A 24209-nucleotide genomic window follows, 5' to 3' on the forward strand; every position below is an offset into this window, starting at 1 on the left:
TTATTAAAAATACAACTTCTCTAAAAAATGCAAAACAAACTAAACTTGAATAGTATATAATTAAAAAATTGCTGTTATCTTTTCTCTATTATTCAGATCTAAAGGTATGTTATTTTTATTATTCCTGATAAGATGTTAGGGACTGGCCTAAAGGGCAATACCAATGCCTCCAATTCAGCTTTAAGGCCTGTATAATTATTATAAGACTGGCCTTAGATTTTCTTAAGAGTGAGAATCCCCTAATCATAAAACACAGTCTATAGAATCATTTGTATTCTAGTTTTTAAAATGAGTAGTAAATTTTTCCAGGAAGTTATTTACCTGACCCAGTTGGTCCAAGCAGCAAAATATTACTCTTTTCAAGTTTTATGTCATCATGGGAAGAATCCAATACTTCACCTCCTCGTTTTTCCTGAGGTATTTGTTGATTCACCTGTTGCTGCATTGATGCTCCTAAAGCATTACCATGTGGACTAATGCCAGCAATTTGAAGCAATTCTGAAAAAAAAATACCAAAGGCACTATTACAGCTTTGATTTTAGTTGGAAAAAATGCTCAATAAAACCCTACATCTAAGAGTTCCCGTTGTGGCTCAGCAAGTTAAGAACCTGACATAGTGTCCCTGAAAACTTGGGTTCGATCTCTGGCCTTGCTCATTGGGTTAAGCATCCAGCATTGCCACAAGCTTTGGCATAGGTCACAGATGTGGCTCAGATCCAGTGCTGCTGTGGCTGTGACATAGGCCAGCAGCTGCAGCTCTGATTCAACTGCTAGCCGGGGAACTTCCATATGCCACAGGTGTGGCCCTAAAAAAAGCAACAACCAAAAAAAACCCTACATCTAATACCAATCACTTATTTAGAAAAAATTTAAATATTTTGACATTTTGTCTTACCTCAAACTATCTAGTGACAAATGTACCACACACAAACATTATTTAGGGAAACTCAAGCAAAGGAAATGAATTTTTACTTCTTTTTTTTTAATCTTTTAGGGCCTCACCCGTGGCATATGGAAGTTCCTGGGCCTGGGGTCTAATTGGAGCTGTAGCTGCCAGCCTACACCACAGCCACAGCAATGCTAGATTCAAGCTGCATCTGAGACCTATACCACAGCTCACAGCAATGCAGGACTCTTAACCCACTGAGGCCAGGGATAGAACCTGCGTCCTCATGGATGCTAGTCAGGTTCGTTACCACTGAGCCATGACAGGAACTCCACCCTCCTTATTTATATAAACCCATTTGAGGAATACCCTTTCACTCAAAAGAAGGCAGTGTAATAGAACAATGCTCAGAGTCAGAAAGCTTTAGCTTTGTACCATTTTCTTTGCCTCTAAATAGCTATATGATCTTGAGGAAGTCATATAAACTTTGTCTTTCTGTGCTCTAAATACAGAATGGATAATACCTGCCCTGTCTATTTTAAACACACAGTTGGAAGGTTTTAGAACAAAACACAATTGAATTGGAGGCACTCTGAAAGATAAACAAAAGTATGTGTGCGTGTTTCAGTACAAATGAAAAGAAACAGGGCTGCAGAGAAAAGGGAAAACATTGAGCTGAGAAATAGGGAACCTGGGTTCTCTAGTCTCGGTTCTTAGAACCATGACAACCCTCTTAGCTTTACTGGGCCTGTTTCCTTACCTATAAAGTGACAATGCTAAGACATCTTTACAGGAGCTCTCCACAGTCTCTTCCATGTTTAAAAATGATTGTGTGAGGAGTTCCAGCTGTGGCACAGTGGGATAAGAATCCAATTGCAATGACTCAGGTTACCGTGGAGGCAGGTGTTCAACCCCCAGCCTGGTATAGTGGGTTAAAAAATCTGGAATTGCCACAGCTGTGGTAAAGGTTGCAGCTGAGGCTCAGATTCAATACCCAGCCTGGGAACTTCCAGACTGTGGGTGTGGCCATAAAAAAATTAAAAAAAGATTGTGCGAGTCTACCAAAAAAGCCAACCAAGGTAAGATTCATTATCCCTGGCCCTATCTGAATTTCTGCTTTTAAAGGATCTCAAGTGGACCTTGATAATTCTTTTATTAGAGATATAATCTTAACTATTTGGGAATCATATTGCTGATGAACTAAAAGTTAAATCAGCTGAGCCCCTTAAAAATACGTATCTTGGAGTTCCCATTGTGGCTCAGCAGTAACAAACCTGACTAGTAACCAGGAGGATGCAGGTTCAATCCCTGACCTCGCTCAGTGGGTTAAGGATCCTGTGTTGCTGTGAGCTGCAGTGTAGGTTGCAGACATGGCTTGGATCCCATGTTGCTGTGGCTGTGGCAACAGGCCAGCAGCTGTAGCTCTGATATGACCCCTAGCCTGGGAACTTTCATATGCCACGGGTATGCCCCCCTCAAAAAATGTATATATACATACTTTTTTTAAAAGATATAAATATATCTTATTCTTACTCTCCCTTGGCTGAAGGAAAGAATCTTAATACTCTTTTCAATTAACCAGATTTGTAGTCACAGATGTGGATTGGATCTGGTGTTACTATGGGATGGTATAGGCCAGCAGTTTTAATTCCAATTTGAGCCCTAGCCTGGGAACTTCCATATCGCCAAACGTGGGGCCCTAAAACAAAAAAAAATTTTTTAATTAAAATCTGGAGTTCCCGTTGTGGCACAGCAAAAACAAATCCGACTAGGAACCAGGAGGCTGCAGGTTCGATCCCTGGCATCACTCAGTGGGTTAAGGATCTGGCGTCGCTGTGAGCTGTGGTATAGGTCGCAGATGCAGCTTGGATCCCGAGTTGCTGTGGCTGTGGTGTAGGTCGGCAGCTGTAGCTCAGATTAGACCCCTATCCTAGAATCCTCCATACGCCAAGGGTGCAGCCCTAAAACGCAAAATAAATAAATAAAAATAAAAATCTGTTCATTATCATACTTGTTTATAGTTCCAGGATTTATTTTTAGGTTGTTTCTAATAAATGGGTTAAGAATATCAATATTTTCTGGAAGTTCCCATTGTGGCTCAATGGTAACAAGCCCAACTAGTATTCCTGAGGACACAGGTTCAATCCCTGGCCTCACTCAGTGGGTTACGGATCTGGCGTTACCGTGAGCTACGGTGTAGGTTGAACACATGGCTCAGATTCTGCATTACTGTGGCTGTGGCATAGTCTGGCAGTTATAGCTTGGATTCAGCCCCTAGCCTGGGAACTTCTATATGCCATGGGTGTGGCCATAAAAAGCAAAATAAAAGAATATCTGTATTTTCTAATGCATTATTGTCTTAATCAAACCAATAGATAGATGTTCGGTAAACATAACTATTATCACGGTTCTATTCCATCTAGCAGTCACTTTCAACTATCTTTGGGTCACACTTAAGATAAGGGTATTCATCAAAACTAGTAGGCATGTGGAGTTCCCTGGTGGCCTAGTGGTTAAGGACTTGGCATTGTCACTGCTGTGGCTCTGGTAACTACTGTGGCTTGGGCTGGATCCCTGGCCAGGGAACTTCTGCATAGTGTTGGCATGGCCAAAAAAATGATAGGCATTCAGGGAGTTCCCACTGTGGTTCAGTAGGTAGAATCCAACTAGCATCCAAGAGGATACGAGTTTGATCCCTGGCCTCATTCAATGGGTTAAGGATCCGGCACTGCCATGAGCTGTGGTGTAGGTCACAGACACAGCTCTAATCCCAAGTTGCCTGTAGCTGCAGCTCCAATTCAACCCCTAGCCTGGGAACTTCCGTATGCCGTGGATGTGGCTCTAAAAAGAAAAAAAAGAAAAGTTGATGGGCATTCGATAAACATTTGAATTATATTAAACTGTGCTATATTTGAGGGTTAATGATCAGTGAATAATTCACAATGCTATGCCTCATTATATTCTACATCAGGCAAAAAAAAAAAAAAATGCAGTCTTCTGTATTAGTTCAGTTAGCTAGTTGTCCTCAGCAAACAAACAAAAAAATCCCATTTTTTAAAAAATTTCAGCAAAATCTAGTTAGGAATTGTGACAATAAAAGAAAGTGCTTGACTCAAGTGAGGTCTTCCCAATGTGGAAAAAGCAATTTAGGTGAATAATTTGAATACAAGCGCAGGAAGCATATTAACTACAGTGGAATCACAGGATGTATGTATTTAACTTTATGAGTGTTTTTTTACAAAGAGGAATAATTTAAAGAGTATATAAATGATGACTGTCATTCCACTTTATGAAAATATGTCCCAGAGTAAACCTGAGATAACCCTCCTATTCTTTCAGTTAAGTCTCTGTTCTTGTGTCCCTCTCATTGCATAAGCAGCTCTCTATAATGAGGGCTATGAGCAAGTCGGGCTAGGACAGTTAGTAGCGTGGAGCTCATCAGCTATACGACCATACGCAAACTACTTAAATTTCCCGTGCTTCAATTTTCTTAAATGTAAAATGGTGGTAAAAATAATACTTTCTGTCTCACAGGTTTGGGGAAGATTAAATGAGTATGTTTTAAGTGAAACACTTAAAACAATACCTGGCAGACAGTTTTAAAAATGCTTTAGAAGAATTACTATTAGTATTACTATTTTTCTGGTTTAAATATTTGTATAACATAGTCCTGATATGCAAGCCAACTATTTCACTTTGTGCTATAAAACACTTTATATTCCAAAGCCAGAGGAAAAAAAATCAGTCTTATTATGTTAGAGACATGCTGGTCTCTAACGTATTTCCAAAGGAACTTTCAATAATGCCCAGATTTTAGTACCTAAAATCCCACATAGGACAAGACTAAACTATATAAGAAAATAAATTCTATATAAACTCCCAAAATATTAATTTCCAAGTCAATCAATATATGTAATTACAAACTGCTTTGCCTTAGTTCTTAAATACTGTTCCTTGTTAACATTTAAATTACATCAGAAGACTATACTTTTAGGGGTCATTTCTAAAGATTGTTAAATTATATCACATCACTACATACATAAAAAAACACTAATATATTGTGTATTTCTCTCAAAATATTCACTATATACTTTTCTTTACTAATTCATAATAGTTCTATTAGCCATCTGCCAGATTTATGAATATAGTATTGATAGCGTATTTTATTACAGGTAATAAATCTCATCCCAGAATCAGTAAACTAAGTTATGTTCTCATGGCTCATTCTGAATGAGAATACAGTCCACTTCAGACAGATATATAATACTGCTTTGGTTCAAAGGCAAATGTAAAATTATCAAACTTTTAAGTGAAAAATATTCATACTAGTTTATTATTTGTCTTTTGTGACAACATGCATTTTTTTATGATACCTTTGGAACCTACACTCTCTATGTAGTAGCTATAGCCATCTCCAAAGAAATGGGTGCAAACATCAGAATGGCCCTTATTCTTGGTGTATCAGGTTCTTCCAAACCCTCCATCAGACCCTTATACAGGAGATCTAAGGCTCACAACAGTGAGTTGGGGGAGTATTCATAATTTGCAAATCTATACTAATTTTCATAAAAACCAAAAAATAAACAGTGTGGTTTCTGGCAGAGTAGATGGAAGATTAACCTGCCTTCTGCCAAATCTGACACTTATAGTGACCCTAACTGTATGGTTTTAAAAACAAAGGATAAATGGAATTCACTCCTGGTTCAGCAAATTAAGGATCCATTAAGGGCTATCACTGCTGTAGCTCTGATTACAGTTACAGCTCAGGTTTGATCCCTGGCCAGGGAACTTCTGCATGCTGTGGGTGCCACCAAAAAAAAAAGAAGTTCCCGTTGTGGCTCGGAGGGGTTAAGAATCTGACATAAAGCCTGTGAAGATGCAGGTTTGATCCCTCACTTGGTGGGTTAAGGATCTAGCGTTGCTGCATAGGTTGCAGATGCAGCTTGGATCTGTCATTGCTGTGGCAGTGGCATAGGCCAGCAGCTGCAGCTTCAGTTAGACCCTCAGCCTGGAAGTCCCACATGCTGCAGGTACGGCACTAAAAAGGAAAAAAAGAAGGGAGTTCCTGTCGTGGCACAGCGGAAACGAATCTAAGAACCATGAGGTTGCAGGTTCAATCCCTGGCCTCACTCAGTGGGTTAAGGGTCCATCATTGCTGTGAGCATGGTGTAAGCTGCAGACACAGCTCAGATCTGATGTTGCTGTGGCTGCGGTGTAGGCCGGCAGCTGTAGCTCCAAATGGACCCCTAGCCTGAGAACCTCCAAATGCCACGAGTGTGACCCTAAAAAAGAAAAAAAAGAAAAAGAAAAAAATATATATATGAAATTCAAGCCACAGATTTTTTAAAATATAACTTCTGTTAATATACAGATCTAGATGTATTGAGGAAAAATATATATAATACTTGGTATTTCTCTACATTATGCTTTAAGAAATATCACAACAGAAAAGATAAAATCAAACACCTAATATAACCCATCTACAAACTACAAAAATTAGCTATGAAAAACGGTTCCAAAATTATATATACCATGTATAATAAACAGGTTTAGATGATATAGAATATCTTTCTTAGTTATATATAAGCAAATACATATCTACCATTACTATTCTGATATACTTCACTGAGGAAGACCTTGAAAGGAAGAATGATTACAGAGGAGGACCTGAGGAGAGGCCACTTACTTGTAAATCTGTACTCATCCTCCCGTCTTCTTATTTCTAACTCTAAGAAAGAGGATGAAAATGGCAACATGAAAATATTATATATTTGTTTAATTTAGGGGAACAAACAAGGAGTATTCCACTTCTTGCCCTCTTCCAAATATTTTAAGGAATATGTTAACATTTTTTCAGCTTTTTACATTATGATAGAATTTATATGTTATTTCCTTTCTATATTAAAAAAAACAAACATGGTTAATGATGGCTGTCTAGCTGCTAATATTCACATCTGTCAAATACAGAGTTGGTATCTATTTTAAGAAAAGAGTAATAATAATTTAAATCTTCAATAAGAGTTTAAACTCCTCATACTATAAATACCGTATAACCATTTGCTTTTCTAGCACCTAGAACAGCTCAGCTATTGATGTGCTGACTGAAGGAATCAGAAAAAATCATTTTACTCCATGATTGAACAGTGCCACTTGGACCTTATCAAAATGAAGATTCCAAGTCTTTCATTAGTTATTATGATTTAAGTTCTAAAAATAAAGTAACTGATACTCTACATAACTATTTTGCAGTAAGTTCAACCAGTGAACAAGCGTCTTCACTGTGCAAATCAGTTATACACTTAGTAACTACTAAAAATAATTTAAGGAGTTCCTGTTGTGGCGCAGCAGAAACGAATCTGACTAGGAACAATGAGGTGGCGGGTTCGATCCCTGGCCTCTCTCAGTGTTAAGGATCCAGCGTTGCCTTGAGCTATGGTGTAGGTCGCAGATGTGGCTCAGATCCTGAGTTGCTGTGGCTGTGGTGTAGGCCAGCGGCTACAGCTGATTAGACCCCTAGCTGGAAATCTCCATTATGCGGCAGATGCGGCCCTGAAAAGCCAAAAAAAGAAGCCAAAAAATAATAATAATAAAATAAAAGTAACTTAATACTAAAGGTATTTAGCATAAGTCCCTCAAATTGTAAAATGATGACTTAAAGAATGTAAAACAATAGACTGTAGCACTAAGTAAAAAATCACCACTCTCTGGCCAAAAAAACCAAAAACAAAACCACCTTAAAATATTTATTTTACTCTATTCATACTTTTCAAAATAAAATCATTCCATTAATATAACATACAATATTGTCCACAGTAAGTTGGTATTTTACATTATATTGGTACATTTAAATCTATCATTAATAGGAATTATACTTTGAATCACTTACAAATGTGCCCTTAACCTTGTACTCTATAGCTGGGACCCAAAAGAAAGAGTGCTGGACATGTTCTATAAGAGTTATCATCCCCATTTATCTCTGACTTTATGCAAATGAAATTCTGTATCCTGAACCCAAAAGATTCATACAGAGCACTGCAATGATCTGGTCAAAGTGAACTGGTGTGATTAAGTCTACAATTCAAAAATGATGTCTCAATCTGTACATCAATGCCTTTCAAATATTTTTTACTAAGACCCCTTTTAAGAAGTACATTTTACTGTATGACTCAGAACCCATGCATATATAACTGAACATAAAAGTTTTAAGAAATAATAATTAACAAGTTGTTAACATACACTGGTATTTTCTATTCACATTTAACTATCTGTCTATGTTAAATGCTACTGGTGATCTACCAAAATGATTTCATGAGCCACTAACAGGAACTGGCCTGTATTTCAAAAAATGCTATACTGTACTAAAATTATTTTAAGACAAAAGCAAAGAGTTGAAAATAAGGATTACTTCTAAGTACAGTAATCGCTATTTTGGTCAATTATCAAAACACTAACCTCTAGGTGTTAATGATGTCTGTTTCTCAACTTCTGCTTGCTGTCTCAGATTAGCTGGGATATTATTATATATTCTCTTATAATGATTATACACAGCAACTGAAAGCACCTTCTTAGCAAATGACTGGCCAACAACGTACTTGTCGAGGTAGTTATAAATCTGAAAAAATGATTAGATATGAACAATTTACCATGAGCTACCACAAAATATACCCATTAAAAAGTTATATACTGGGAGTTCCCATAGAGGCTCAGTGGAAACGAATCTGGCTAGTATCCATGAGGATGCAGGTTCAATCCTTGGCCTCGATCAGTGGGTTAAGGATCTGGATTGCCATGAGCTGTGATATAGGTTAAAGACACAGCTTAGATCCTGCATTGCTGTGGGTGTGGCGTAGGCCAGTAGCTGTAGCTCCAATTTAACCCCTAGCCTGGGAACTTCCATATGTGGCAGGTGTGGCCCTAAAATAAAAGCAAAAATAAAAAGTTATATACTGAGCACATTTGCTTACAGTTTTAAATCTAGACAAAGACTCTCATCCAAAACAAAATGCCAAGGGCATGATACATTATATAGCAATGATTCAGAGGCCCCAAACCCTAAAAGAACAAAACCACAATTCATTTGTTTTCTAGTTTAACAAAGTATCACTGTACTCTCCAGTTCTATGCCAGTTTCTACTCTATTAACAATACCATGGATCTTAATTTTTCAAAGTTAATATTCAAGTCACTTAGAATACCTATACTTGCCACCATGGGTTGAAAATTATCACCATCAATCATTTTTAAAAAATTCTTTTTCTACTTCTCTCATTCATGTGAATAATATTCTTCACAGAGATAATATATTATTAAACTAACCTTTTCAAAATAAGCATTATATAATCAAAAACTGTTCTAGGAGTTCCCATCGTGGTGCAGTGGTTAACGAATCCAACTAGGAACCATGAGGTCTCGGGTTCCATCCCTGGCCTTGCTCAGTGGGTTAAGGAGCCGACATTGCCATGAGCTGCGGTGTAGGTGGAAGATGTGGCTTGGATCTGGCATTGCTGTGGCTGTGGTATAGGCCGGAGGCTAAAGCTCCGATTAGATCCCTAGGCTGGGAACCTCCACATGCCACCGGTGTGGCCCTAGAAAAGACAAAAAGGACAAAAAGAAAAAAAAAAAACTGTTCTACGATCATCAATGTATTTTAATACTCACATTTAGCTTTTTCTTAGATAATACCTTTAAAGCATTTATCTAAATGGCAATCTAAAAGCTTTATTCTTAGTAGAAATTAAAGCTCTATTTGAAACTTGGATACTGCCAACAGTGTAGCACCTAGGGTAAATCACTTCAACTTTAATAAACAGAAATTAACTGTTAATACTAACTCCTGAAATTAAATGCTTATTTATTTCCTAGAACTTTGACTCAGATGTCTAAAGTCTACACAAATTAGTGGGATACATAAAGCTCTTATATAATTATATATATATAAACAGTTATACTTACCATTACATTATTTTTACATAACAAACTGTTTAGTTGTTGACCATATGTATGTTATTATGGTTTTTTAAAATTGTCATTCCTCATAAATTTTATTCATGAATTATTAAATCTGCCATAGCACATTTGGAGGTACAAATGCACTGATATCTGAACAGTAGAAGACAGCTAAACTGAGGCAGAGGGAGAACTAATTTAAGGGTGCAAACATCTGAGACATGGCCAGAACAGAGGGCACACAGCCCAGCAACAGGGCTCCTTTGTCTCAGAAAGAGCACGCCAAGTATTCCAATGGAGTTTAGTGGTACACACTCTGCTGTGCCTCACATGGCCAAATCACAAGCTGTCTGAGACTCCTACAAAGAGCTCACACCACAAAAGTCACAGCAGAGCCCTGGCAGAGTGGTCATAATAAAATTACTTGCTTCCATTGTTAGCCTTCTGTTTTACCATAAAGTAGATTAATTTAAGGGGGGACATTGCAGGCAGGTGTTATTTAGGGGCACGAACTAACAAAAATAAATCCATAGCTGCTCTATTTTAAGGATATCATTTTAGATTGACTTAGTATTAACACTACTTAATAATCATCAGCTAATTTTATTGCTACTAAATACACTAATCATGACATAGGAAAACGGCAATGGACTCCATACCTAAATTTCAAGTATCAAATATCAATAACGATTTAGCTAGACATAGTCCATATTAAGAACTCAGAAGACTTGCTTAGATACTAGTATTAAGATCCAATATAAGATGGAGAGATGGGAGCAATGAAATGTTTTCAAGATAAAGAGTGACTGAGCTGAAACCTATACCTTCTTGGGGGGAGGAGGCGGTTTCTGTTGGAATGCCAATTTTACAGCTTCTGCCGCTGATTCAGGTTCTTTAATTATGCTTTTCTTTGAGTCAGCTTCTGACAGCACAACAAAAAAATGATGACATTTCTCACACTTCACAAAGCGGGTAGATGCTGTAAAATGACAGAGAAAAATATTTCAAATAGTGTTTAACCTTAAAGACTCACTGAAAATGAAAACTATGTACATGACAAAAATTTTTGTAGTTCACTCCACTAGCCAGAAGAGCCTACTTTACACCTTAGATGATAAAGATGAGTTCAGTAAACCATATTTAAAGATGAGTTCAGTAAACCATATTTTGTTCATTTTAACTAGATTCTTTCATTTTGTGATAGACTTCATCTAGAGAAAAGACTGACTGAAATTCTTTCAACTTCTCCATTCACTAAAGTTAATTTTAAAAACTACCATTATATTAAGTAATCATTTTACTGAAATAATTGAATGCATAAACTGTGGGGGAAAAAGTAGAGAACAATTAATTTCCCAAACACTTTATTACAAAAAATTACAAATAAGACAAAAGTTGAAAGAGAAAAATCAATTTTAATCCCTAAAACAAATGTTAAAAAGTATATTTTTAAGGTTCTTTTCACACTTGTGTGCATCTTGACTTGGTAAGAATATAAAATTATTTCACACCTTCCTTATTATCTTTCATTACTTCACTAATCCCTATTTCTTTGACCTAAAAACCACTCAGAAACTAAACAGCTTTTGGAAACAATACAGGGCAGTTAAAAGATACAGTAAAAAGGGTTTCTAAATTTCAAGGCATCAACTATAGATATCTTGTGTTTAAACTAGAAGTTATTTCTCTTTTCTCTCTTTTAGGATACAGACATATGGGCATATACATTAACCTTCTCCAAACCTAACTCTAATAAAGGTAACCAAGGACCTCCGAGAGCAGCATGGTTAGGAGAATCTCATACAACGATTAACAGATACAAAGCAAAAGATACATAGGAATTAGTTAACTGTTGGTAGGACTAGGTAATATATTTTTGTGTTACCTTTGTGTAATCTAACTAGACAAATTAAAAAGGCCAAAAGGGAGTTCCCATTGTGGTGAAGCAGAAACGAATATGATTAGAATCCATGAGGATACAGGGTCGATCCCTGGCCTCATTCAGTGGGTCATGGATCCAGCGTCGCTATGACTATGGTGTTAGGTCGAAGATGCGGCTCGGACCCCACATTGCTGTGACTGTGATGTGAGCTAGCAGCTGAAGCTCCAATTTGACCCCTAGCCTGGGAACTTCCCTATCTCACCAGTGCAACCCTAAAAAAAAATAATTAATTAAAAGGTCAAAAATTTTTTTTCATTTTTTTAAATTCTTTTTTTATTGTTTATTTACTTTTAATTTTTGTCTGCACCCATGGCATGTGGAAATTCCTGGGCCAGGGATCAAACCCAAGACACAGCAGTGACAATGAGGAATCCTTACCCACTAGGCCACCAGGGAACTCCAAAAAAGTTTTTAGATAAACAACAAGGTTGTACTATATATATCACAGGGAACTATATCCAATCTCCTGATTTAGACCATGATGGAAAAGAATATTTTAAAAAAGAATGTATATATATAACTGAGGTACTGTGCCTTACAGGAGAAACTGGCAAACACTGTAAATTAACTTTATTTTAATCAAAAAATAAAATGCAAAAAGAAAAGAAAGAACTTTTAAAACTATGGGAAGCTCTGCCCCTTGGGATTATAACTATCCACAGATTACAAGGAAAAATGCACTGGCAAACACACCTCAATTTTCACAAAATAATCTAAATTTTAAAAAAATACACAAGTCCATTATTTTAAAACGGATTTAATTATTAATTCAACCAATTTAATTCTTATGTGTCTGTTCTTAAATACAAGGCCAAACAAAACACACATTTCTGGATAAATTCTAGCCACAAATTTTAAATAAGATGAGGGATTATCTGTGCATTCTTTTTTTTTTTTTTTTTTTTTTTCCATTTTTGGCTGCCCAGCAGCATATGGAGCTCCCAACCAGGGATCAGACCAAAGCTGCAGTTGCAACCTAACCCACAGCTGAGGTAAACTGCATCCTTAACCTACTATGCCAGGTCAGGGATCGAACTGCATCCCAGCACTCCCAAGACGTTGCCAATTCTGTTGCGCCATCTGGGGGAACTCATATTCTTTATCAATCAACTATGAAGTGCTTGCCTAAAGAAAAAGATCAAGCTATCCCAAGAACCTTTGATTAACACAAGCCCAAATACATTATCACTATTTACTAACATCAATGGGAAAGACAGTGGCTTTATTTTATGATGAGGCACTAGCTTACAACTGCTACTGATGGTAAACAGGGCAAGGATTAAAGGGCAGAGAAGCCTCTGATCTAGTTCAGGCAGTATGACAGGAAAACCTGGACTGAGAACACAAGAACAAAATATTTCTCTGAAGAAATTAGGTCAAAGGCAAAGAGAAACACTGACAAATGACATTCCTCTTTGTTTACCCTTTAAAGGGTTGCTAAAATTCCACCTGAATATTTGCAACGCGATTTTACACTGAAACATGTTCAACATGTGCCCAAGTTCAAGGACTCAATTTTATTTATCAAAATGTTATTCCAGAAAAACAAACAACCAAACATTGCAATGTATATTTTTTATTCATAAAAACAAAGGGCAAAATCTAAGTTTTTTAATCATCAGAGAATAAACAAACCTCTTTACTTTAAATGATTACTACAGGTATCCTATATTCCTTTATAAACAGAATAATGATTTGAGTAAACATGTTTGCATAGTATACCAATGACAGAATAAAGACTACCTTAGTAAAAACTTTTTCAGGCTGTATAGGTTTGGGGTTTTTTTTTTTTAATTTTTTTTTTTTTTTTAACAATAGTTTTCAAGTAGAGCCTTATTTCATCTGGAGTTTTATTAATATACAGATATTTTGGACCTATTCCAGGCTTACAGAATCTCTTTACTTGGTATGCATCATATATTCCTGACATTTTTTTTTTCACTTAAAAAAATTTTTTTAAGTATAGTTGATTTACAATGTTGTGGCAATTTCTGCTGTACAGCAAAGTAACCCAGTCATACATATATATACACACACAACCCCTTTCTTATATTCTCTTCCATCATGGTCAATCCCAAGAGCCTGGATATAGTTCCCTGTACTGAACAGTAGGGCCTTATTGTTTACACATTCTAAATGTAACAGTTTGCACCTACAAACCCCAAACAGCCAGTTCATCTCACTCCCTCCCCCTTCTCCCTTGGCAACCACAACTTTATTTTATTTTATTATTTTTTTTTTCTGTCTTTTTAGGGCCGCACTTGTGGCATATGGAAATTCCCAAGCTAGAGGCTGAATCAGAGCTGCAGCTGCCAGCCTACGCCACAGCCACAGCAATGTGGGATCGGGCCATGTCTGTGCCACAACTCATGGCAATGCCGGGACCTTAACCCTCTGAGTGAGGCCAGGGATCAAACCCACATCCTCATGGATACTAGTCAGATTCTTAACCCACTGAGCAAAAAATGGGAACTCCAGGCAAAAAGAAGTTTAAATCAAAGTTCTTCGTGATTTTAAACGTTTCAAGGTCAAACATAAAAATCTCCAAACCATGGCAGAAAATTTATTCCTATGATATGAGACATATGATTACAGTAAGCCTTCAAAAAGTATTACGTATGTAAAAATAAAAACTAAGGCAAAAAGCAAGAGAACATTCTCTATGACTCTGTTTAAATGAAGTACAAGAACAGGCAAAACCAGTCTCTAGTGATAGAGGTCAGGGTAGTGACTGCCTTGGGGGAGATAGGGTTAGAGTAGAGGTATGGTTGCCTTGGGGGAGGAGAGGTTAGTAATGGGAAGGAACATTAGGGAGCCTTCTGGGATGCTAGAAGTATTTGTTAAATGTAAGTAAATCCATCAAACTGTATTTAGAATTCACGCATTTTCTTTCCCTTTCTGTATTTATACCTCAATTTTCTCTTAAGTTAAAAGAAAAAAGCTAACTAAAGGCTCTACTTAAACAAAAGCAGAGACATTATTTATGTTGACAAGTTATTTTTTAAATGGGCAGTAGGAATTAAATAATATATATCCTTATAATAAAAAATCTTAAGACATTATTATTTCAATTCCTGGTGATTTTCTATATATTCAAAATGGTATCTATAAAATTGATATTTTATTTCAACAAAGCCAGTCAAGTAAGAGTAATACCACTATAAGAAAACACAGGGAGGAGTTCCCGTCGTGGCGCAGTGGTTAACAAATCTAACTAGGAACCATGAGGTTGCGAGTTCGATCCCTGCGCTTGCTCAGTGGGTTAACGATCTGGCGTTGCCATGAGCTGTGGTGTAGGTTGCAGACGTGGCTCGGATCCCGCGTTGCTGTGGCTCTGGCATAGGCCGGTGACTACAGCTCCGATTAGACCCCTAGCCTGGGAACCTCCATATGCCACGGGAGTGGCCCAAGAAATAGCAACAATAACAACAACAACAACAACAAAAAAGACAAAAGACAAAAAAAAAAAAAAAAAAAGAAAAAGAAAACACAGGGAGGCGTTCCCATCATGGTTCAGTGGGTTAAGAACCTAACTAGTATCCATGAGGATGCAAGTTCAATCCCTGGCCCCGCTCAGTGGATTAAAGATCTGCTTGGATTTGACCCCTAGCCTGGGAACTTCCATATGCCACACCTGTGGGCATCCCCCCCACAAAGAAAAAAAGAAAACACGGGGAGTTCCCTGGTAGCACAGCAGGTTAAGGATCCAGCTGCTGTGACCTGGGAGCTTCTGTATGCCATGGGTGCAGCGTAAAAGAAAAAAAACATAAAAATCACTAGACTTATACTTGTGAGATGAAATATATATGGCAAAGATCAATGAGATAAGAATAGTTTTTACACGTAAAAAAATGAAAATGAAAGTTTTATGAAATTCAAATTTCAGTGTCCACACAAAATTTTATTGGAATACAACCATCATCATGCATTTACATTGTCTACAACTACTCGAGCACTATAACAGCAAAGGAGAATGTCACAACAGAGACGATATGGCCCACAAAATCTAAAATATTTACAAATTATTTGGCCTTTAAAGTAGAACTTTGCTGACTCCTGCCACACAGCATTTATTTTATTTATTTATTTATTTTTTGTCTTTTTGTCTTTTCTATGGCTGCACCTGCGGCACATGGAGATTCCCAGGCTAGGGGTCCAATCGGAGCTGTAGCCTCCAGCCTACACCAGAGCCACAGCAATGGGGGATCCAAGCCGCATCTGTGACCCACACCACAGCTCTCAGCAACACCAAATACTTAACCTACTGAGCAAGGCCAGGGATCAAACCCGAAACCTCATGGTTCCTAGTCGGATTCATTAACCACTGAGCCATGACAGGAACTCCTACACAGCATTTAAAAGCAAAGAACTACCCATAGAATGAGGAAGAAATTTGCAAATCACATACCTAAATAAGAGTCTAATATTCAGAAAATATAAAGAACTCTTGGGAGTTCCCATCGTGGCTTAGTGGTATCAAACCCAACAAGGATCCATGAGGATACGGGTTCGATCCCTGGCCTCATTCAGTGGGTTAAGGATCTGGCATTACCATAAGCTGTGGGGTAGGCCAGAGATGCATCTTGAATTCTGCATTGCTGTGGCTATGGCCATGGCCAGCAGCTGCAGCTCTGATTTTCCCTCTAGCGTGGGAACTTCTATAAGCCGAGGGTTCAGCCCTAAAAAGCAAAAAAAAAAAAAATAATAAAGAACTCCTACAGCTCAACGATAAAAAGATAACTTAAAAATGGACAAAAATTTAGGGTTTCCGTTGTGGCTCACAGGTTAAGAACCCAATCTAGTGTCTGTGAGAATGGGGATTCAATTCCTGGCCTCGCTCAGTGGGATAAGGATAATGGCATTGCTGCAAGCTGCGGCATAGGTCAGATCCATCGTGGCTGTGGCTGTGACATAGACCGGCACCTGCAGCTCTGATTTGACTTCTAGCCCAGGAACTTACATATGGCACAGGTGCTTCCTTAAAAAGAAAAAAAGAAAAAAAAAAGAAAAATGGACAAAAATTTAGTCTTTTCTCCAAAGAAGATACACAAATGTCAATAAGCACATGAAAAGATGCTTATTAACACCTTTGTCATTTAGGAAATGTAAATCAAAACCACAGCTACAATAAAAAAAGACACAAATGGTGAAGATGTTCCATTTCTACCATTGTTTGGTTGAAAAATGGTACGACCTCTGTAGCAGTTCCTTAAAAAGCTCAAAAGAGTTAACATTTCACCCAACAATTCCATGCCTAAGCATATATAGCCAAGAGAAGTTAAAAACATATGGTCATACACAAATCTTGTAAACAAAATGTTCACAGAAGTATTATTCATAATAGTCAACAAGAAGAAAAAATCAAATATCTGTCAGCTGATGAATGGATAAACAATGAAAATATGCAGCAATGAAGACAGATACATAATACAACACAGATCAACCTTAAAAACATACTAAGTAAAAAAAAAAAAAAAAAAAAAGCTAGACATGGAGTTCCCATCGTGGCTCAGTGGTCAATGAACCCGACTAGGAACCATGAGGTCAGAGGTTCCATCCCTGGCCTCGCTCACTGGGTTAAGGAGCTGGCGTTGCCCTGAGCTGTGGTTAGGTCTCAGATACAGCTCAGATCTGGCATTGCTATTGCTGCGGTGTAAGCCGGTGGCTGCGGCTCCGATTCAACCCCTAGCCTGGAAACCTCCATAAGATGCAGGTGCAGCCCTAAAAAGCAAAAAAACAAAAAACAAAACCAAAAAAAAAGAGCCAGACATAAAATGCCACATAATGCATAATTCTGTTTATATGGAGTATTCAGAATAGACAAATCCAAAGAGACAGCAGGTAAGTTAACAGTTGCCAGGGCTGAAAAGGGAAGGGATGGAAAGTGGCTGCGACAAGGTACGGGGTTTCTTCATGGAGTGATATAAATGCTCTGGAATTAAATACTGGTGATGATTGTATGACTTCATGAATACACTAAAAACTCCTGAAATGTACACTTTAAAAGGGTGAATTGGGTAGGTGAATAATAGTTCAATTAAAAACTAAAAATTTGAAAAAAGAAAAGGATTGCACGTTTATGTATCGACATGCATGGTTCTGAAAACATTGCTGAGTTGGGGGGAAAAAAGCAATCTGCAAAAACATGAACAATATGAAACCATTTATGCTTTTTAAAAGTTGTATTTTCAATGAAAGTATACTACAGAAATATATCTTTGGCATTATCTATAACGTCCCACTTTTTTTTACAAATATAAAAAACACATGTATTCCTCAGGTCATTAAAAATAATTTAAATGACAAAAAAGTAGACAATTAACTATACAGGCCATTAGCAAAAGAATTACAAGTGACAAAAAAGCACATAAAAAGATGTTTATGAACTAATAACTAAATAAATGCAGATTCAAATAAAATGAAAAATCTGAGATCAAAAATGATTCTGCAGAATTAGGATGACCCAATTTTCAATAAGTGGACAAAGGAGATCCTCAGCATTCAAAAGCAGTGCACTCCGAAGAGACTTTTATTATGGGCTAGCAAAACCAAGAAAGGAGGGCCTCACTGTTGGGGCCTCTTCTGCATAGTAAGGACCAGAGGGAAAGGAGAATGACATGCTCATCTGTGTATTTTCTGAGCCAAGCAGTGTCCGACTCAACAAATGTTTGCTTACTAAATAACGTATAAGTATACTCTTACCCTTTTCTTCCACATTCTCTACTCCCACACCCTCCTCCCTAATTCCCGCTCTTATTTCCCAAAGGAAAAAGCTTTGAAGTGATTAGATAACTTAAAGTATAGTGGTTTCTAGAGAATCTTAATCTCTAGGGAAGGTGGAAATCTGTATGTTTAAAAGTCTCCCTCAGTGATTAATTCAACCTAGCAAGTTTGTGTATGTGTGTGCATTTTCCTTTTTCAGCTGCCCCCAGAGCATGTGGAAGTTCCCCAGTTAGGGATCAAATCTAAGCCACATCTCAACCTACACCACAGCTATTGCAACACCAGATCCTTACCCCACTGCAATGGGCAGGGGACTGAACCAGCAATCCAACAGACACAAGCCAGATCATTAACCAACTGTACCACAGTGGGAACTCCACAACCTGGCAAGTTTTGAAAACACTGTATAAAAGAAAACTTAATCTCAAGAGAAGCCAGTTTATCCCTAAAGAACTCCAGCTGGTAGAAAGATACGAGATGGGAACTTCTGAACAGAAAATTTTCACTGCTCTGTGACCTTGGATGAGTTACTTAAACTCACTCAATCTCAGCTTCCTCATTCATAAAATTGAGGATATCTTATGCCCCAACAAAAATAAGATTGTGATGGAGTTCCCGTCATGGCTCAGTGGTTAACGAATCCGACTAGCATCCATGAGGTTGCAGGTTCGATACCTGGCCTTGCTCAGTGGGTTAAGGATCCAGCGTTGCCCTGAGCTGTGGTGTAGGACACAGACGCGGCTTGGATCCTGCGTTGCTGTGGCTCTGGTGTAGGCTTGCAGCTACAACTCCGATTGGACCCCTAGCCTGGGAACCTCCATATGTCACGAGTGCAGCCCTAGAAAAGACAAAAAAAAAAAAAAAAAAAAAAAAGATTGTAAGAATAAAATTATATATACTGTAATTTATTTAATGTTAGTTTATTTTTCTACTCTGGGAAATTAGAATAGAATTATAGGTCTATAAAGGTTGAAATCTTTGGGAGAAAAAAGTGGAAATTTTCTTGATTAAAATATATGTAAAAATGACATTGCCAGGAGTTCCCATCGTGGCACAGTGGTTAACGAATCCGACTAGGAACCATGAGGTTGAGGGTTCCATCCCTGCTCTTGCTCAGTGGGTTAAGGATCCGGCGTTGCTGCGAGCTGTGGTGTAGGTCACAGACGCGGCTCGGATCCTGAGTTGCTGTGGCTCTGGCATAGGCCAGTGGCTACAGCTCTGATTCGACCCCTAGCCTGGGAACCTCCATATGCCACGGGAGCAGCCCAAAGAAATAGCAAAAAAGACCAAAAAAGACCAAAAAAAAAAAAAAAAAAAGACATTGCCAGTATTAACTAAACAATCCCCAGACGTATTGGAAAATGTTATCACATAACACCAAATCTGTTAATAGCAAATGTTATTTAGAAATTACATCATCCAGTGCTACCACCTTCATTTTTTTTTTGGCCACCCCAAAGCATATGGAGTTCCCAGGCCCAGGGATCAGACCTGAGCCTCAGTCGAGACCCAAGCCCCAACTGTAGCAATGCTGGGTCCTTAACCCACTGTGCTCGGCCAGGGATGGAACCTGCTTCCCAGCGCTGGATTCTGCTGCGCCACAGTAGGGCTGATTCTTCTCTCTGATCTCTCACTAGGCAGAGCCACAAAGAGAATCTCATATAGAATGGTACCACTTTCAAAACTGTGAAGACATGCTACCAACACTTTTTCACATAGTGGCCAATCAATATTAACGATAAACGTAAAACTGTAACTAAAATCTCACTATCTGGAAGTTCCCATCGTGGCGCAGCAGAAATGAATCCAACTAGGAACCATGAGGTTTTGGGTTGGATCCTTCACCGCGCTCGGTAGGTTAAGGATCCAGTGTTACCCTGAGCTGTGGTGTAGGTCGCAGACATGGCTCGGATCTGGCGTTGCTGTGGCTGTGGTATAGGCTGGCAGGTATAGCTCCGATTAGACCCCTAGCCTGGGAACCTCCATATGCCGAGGGTGCAGCCCTAAGAAGACAAAAAAAAAAAAAAAACTCAATATCTGGGTTAGAATATGGAGAATCCTCTTCAGCTAATCATCAGCTAACTGAAACTTCCGCCAAACCAACCATCAACCTTTTAACAACTGGACTAAATTACACGTACCATGCTGATGTGGTAGTTCAAAGTAATTTACTCTTAAGTCATGATCATCAACTCTAATCACATAAGAAATGATTTATCAGATTTGTTAAATATTGGTAGAAGTATCTCTGCATTTCAAAAAAAAAAAAAAAAAAGAGTTACAGACACAGGAGTTCCCGTCAAGTTGCAGTGGTTAATGAACCCGACTAGGAACCAAGAGGTTGCGGGTTTGATCCCTGGCCTTGCTCAGCGGGTTGAGGATCTGGCGTTGCCGTGATCAGTGGTGTGGGTTGCAGCCGCGGCTTGGATCCCGAGTTGCTACGGCTCTGGTGTAGGCTGGTGGCTATGGCTCCCATTAGACCCCTAGCCTGGGAATCTCCATATGCTGCAGGAGCAGCCCTAGAAAAGGCAAAAAAGGAAAAAAAAAAAAAAAGAGTTATGGACACTAACAGCAAAAATAGGACTGTTGGAATTCCCACTGTGGCACAACAGAATCAGTAGCTTCTTGGGTGCACTGGGACGTGGGTTCAATCCCCGGACCGGCACAGTGGGTTAAGGATCTGGCATGGCCACAGCTGCAGCTTAGTTATTCAGAGGGAAAATACCTTAATATTTGAATGACTAACCTCTCCAGTTATATGACATGCTTAAGAGGTATTTGAAGAATGAATACAGAATAAAAAAGCCTTGCTTCTTCTGTAGCTTAATGGTTACATACATGAAGACCCACAAAATCCAAATTTAAAATAAACACATGTAAGCAAAATAAAAAAGCAAGGAATCTTCTTAAATTATCTTATACCACAGCACAAAATATTACTAGCTCAGGGCATTTTTAGTAGCTGATGAATACAAGAGAGTCATATAGGTTGAGGAAGAAAATAACTCTGGTTTATATAATTTCTGTATTTCTATGCAATTAATGATTTATAAGGAAAAGCAGGGAAAAAGAACAATAGTAAAACATAGGAATTCCCTGGAGGCGCAACAGGTTAGGGATCCAGCATTGTCAGTTCTGTGGTTCAAGTTGCTGCCATGGCATGGGTTCAATCCCTGGTCCAGGAATTTCCACATGCCATGGATATGGACAAAAAAAAAAGAAGTAATACTTACACACGAAGGTCTCTACATGGGTGCACAAGTCGCCACATTTAGGACAGCGAAGCTGGTTTCCGCCTTTCCCAGAATTCCCAGAGCCTGATTTCTTACTGCTTCCCTCACTTGCTGATTTCTAATGTTTATGGAAGAAAAAAAGAATCTATCAATTACTACTTTCAGGCAACCATCATGTAACTTAAACATAAACAATACTGTTTGTAACTAATCTTATATATATATATATATATATATATTTTTTTTAGGGCTGCACCCGAGGCATATGGAGATTCCCAGGCTAGGGGTCTAATCAGAGCTACAGCTGCTGGCCTATGCCACAGCAACACCAGATCCGAGCCGCATCTGCGACCTACACGACAGCTCAGGGCAACGCTGGGTCCTTAACCCACTGAGCGAGGCCAGGGATCGAACTGGCAACTTCGTGGTTCCTAGTTGGATTCGTTAACCACTGCCCCACGACGGGAACTCCTGATAGCTATTCTTAATCCAACCATCAGACTGACTACATGGATTACTTAATGAAGCTTCTTTACTGCTTTGGGTGTTAGAAATTTTAACTGCTTACTAAGGGCAATGTTTATCAAACTATTTTAAGGTTCAGACTGGAGTAGTCTTTAATGTATTAGCCTGCCAAGGCCTCCCTTGCCTGGCAAAGCAATAAAGCTATTTTTTCTCCTTCGCCCAAAAAACAAAAAGGTTCAGACTCATACACCAAATAAAAATACATAAAATTCTTCAGATCATTTTATTTACATTTCCTATAGAAAACATATAAACCAATGAAACAGAGTACTATTATTATATTTGTTTAAATGAGGGAATTCAAATATGTGTACTGATGCCAATAAAGATAAAATACCTTATTTCCGTCTCCAGAACCATCTTTACTTATCCCATCTTTTGAAGCAAAGTATGCTGGTGTTTCTGTAAAGGTTCTAAAAGGAACTCTTCGGAGAAGCTGAGTTTCAAAGGTTCCAAGCCTTCCTAAAACTGGTATGTGAATGCGACCACAAGAAATCCCTGAAAATATAATGAAATTTATTTAGTCTATACATCAAATATTAATATGCCTTCGATAAATCCCCTGGAAATAAAAATCATTTAAGCATAAAAGAGGTTGAAAAGGCTACGGTTTTCACAGCAGTGTACACACTAGTGACACCATCCTCAAAACAGGCCAGATCTGTGCTTTGGAAGTGAAGAAAGACCACTCAGGTTATACAATGAGTGGCTCAAGAAAAAAATGTTTATGTTAAAAAAAAAAAAAAAAAAGAGTTCCCTGGTGGCCTAGTGGCATTATCAATGCTGTGATGCGGGTCACTGCACTGCTGTGGCACAGGTTCCCTCCCTGGCTGGGGAATTTCCACATGCTGTGGGCACGGCCTCCCACCCCAAAAAAAGGTAAGTAAAACTGTAGGAGAAAAAGGCCAACTTGTCCTATATTCTTCTGCTTCTTTTATTATTTCTACCAATAAGAAAAAACTGACATGAACTCCTGTTTGTCTCTTTGGTTACATGAGAGAAATATCTGCAACAATGGCAACAAATTTCAAGTGTTCCTTAAAAAAAGTTATATGCTATTCATTAAAACAAGTTTCAACAAAATATTTCAATCCTATAGAAAAAAGAAATATAATTAAATAAAAAAATACTGTGTAACCACCGTCCTACTTTCAAACATTTTAACCTTTTTGCTATACTTGAAGTTAAAATTCTTAGAAAGGATATAAGGTAATTACTGACTTATTTAGCAAACTTTTTCTCTAAAAACCAGGACAGTAAACATTTTCAGCTTTGTGGGCCACGTAGGTGTAGTCTCAATCCCATCTACTCTCTGTACATGAAAGCAAATATAAATAATATGTAAACAAATGGGTGTGGCTGGATTTTGTCCATGGGGGTCACTGTTTGCTGACCCCTGATTTTTCCTCATATAAATACAAAATAAGCCTCTAAATAAATGAGTCAACAGCAAAAGTGCCATACTCCATACTATGAGGCAGCATTTCCGAAGCTGTCCTTTATAAAAGTGTTCCCTACACAAGAAAAGTGAATGGTCATAGGTTAAACAAAATTCCATAGATTTCAGTACCCTAGGGCTACTCAGAACCTTGCATAAGCTAAAAATGTACACTAGTGAATCGCCAAGAAGGAAGTCTCCTAGTAGTTTACCAGAGTGCTGTTAGGAGGTAATAACCAACCAAAGAGGGTTGGGGTAGGGCAGAGCAGGAGTAAAGTTAACAAATTTAAGAAAGTGATTTTGCTTCCCTTATTTTATTTCCTGCAAAATTCCCAACTCAGGATTTAAAATTTTATTTCTATAACTGTTAGGGCTTTTAAGAGATCATGCACACATGTATATATATATTATATCCGAATGCAAAAACTGGTTTAAAATTATGTACTTCAAGTAATTCAAAAACATTTGCTTAGTTATATAACTTTTGTTAATCCTATTTTCTGACACAATTTTGTA

At 38.0% G+C, this 24209-nt stretch overlaps 1 protein-coding gene and 1 long non-coding RNA gene across 12 annotated transcripts in view; both read right to left on the bottom strand.

Moving 5' to 3' along the window:
* CLPX (caseinolytic mitochondrial matrix peptidase chaperone subunit X) overlaps nucleotides 1–24209 on the bottom strand; it is a 48152-nt gene that overhangs the window by 15597 nt on the left and 8346 nt on the right. For 6 of the 11 annotated variants that reach the window (XR_014816685.1, XR_014816687.1, XR_014816686.1 and 3 more), the window contains exons 2-7: nucleotides 22593–22753; nucleotides 21731–21848; nucleotides 10657–10811; nucleotides 8339–8498; nucleotides 6573–6614; nucleotides 322–498 (exon numbers count right to left, since the gene is read on the bottom strand). Coding sequence is in view for 5 of the 11 variants with exons in the window: in XM_021100084.2 (XP_020955743.1) it covers nucleotides 322–498; nucleotides 6573–6614; nucleotides 8339–8498; nucleotides 10657–10811; nucleotides 21731–21848; nucleotides 22593–22753 (813 nt within the window). In the remaining 6 variants the exon portion in view is untranslated. Of the gene's footprint in view, nucleotides 1–321; nucleotides 499–6572; nucleotides 6615–8338; nucleotides 8499–10656; nucleotides 11013–21689; nucleotides 21849–22592; nucleotides 22754–24209 lie in introns of all 11 variants that reach the window. The other 5 variants (XR_014816690.1, XR_014816689.1, XM_021100093.2 and 2 more) reach the window with 2 other exon arrangements.
* Nucleotides 14028–19370, bottom strand: LOC146406856 (uncharacterized). Its single transcript, XR_014816723.1, has 3 exons — nucleotides 16731–19370; nucleotides 14230–15158; nucleotides 14028–14129 (listed from the first exon to the last, which is right to left on the bottom strand). It is a non-coding gene; the product is annotated as an uncharacterized LOC146406856 (long non-coding RNA).

Source organism: Sus scrofa, chromosome 1 (genome assembly GCF_054392235.1).
Source record: "Sus scrofa isolate SSC_HxYL_T2T_F1_AM1 chromosome 1, Sscrofa_HxYL_maternal_Yorkshire_Landrace_v2.0, whole genome shotgun sequence".
NCBI classification, from domain to species: Eukaryota; Metazoa; Chordata; class Mammalia; order Artiodactyla; family Suidae; genus Sus; species Sus scrofa.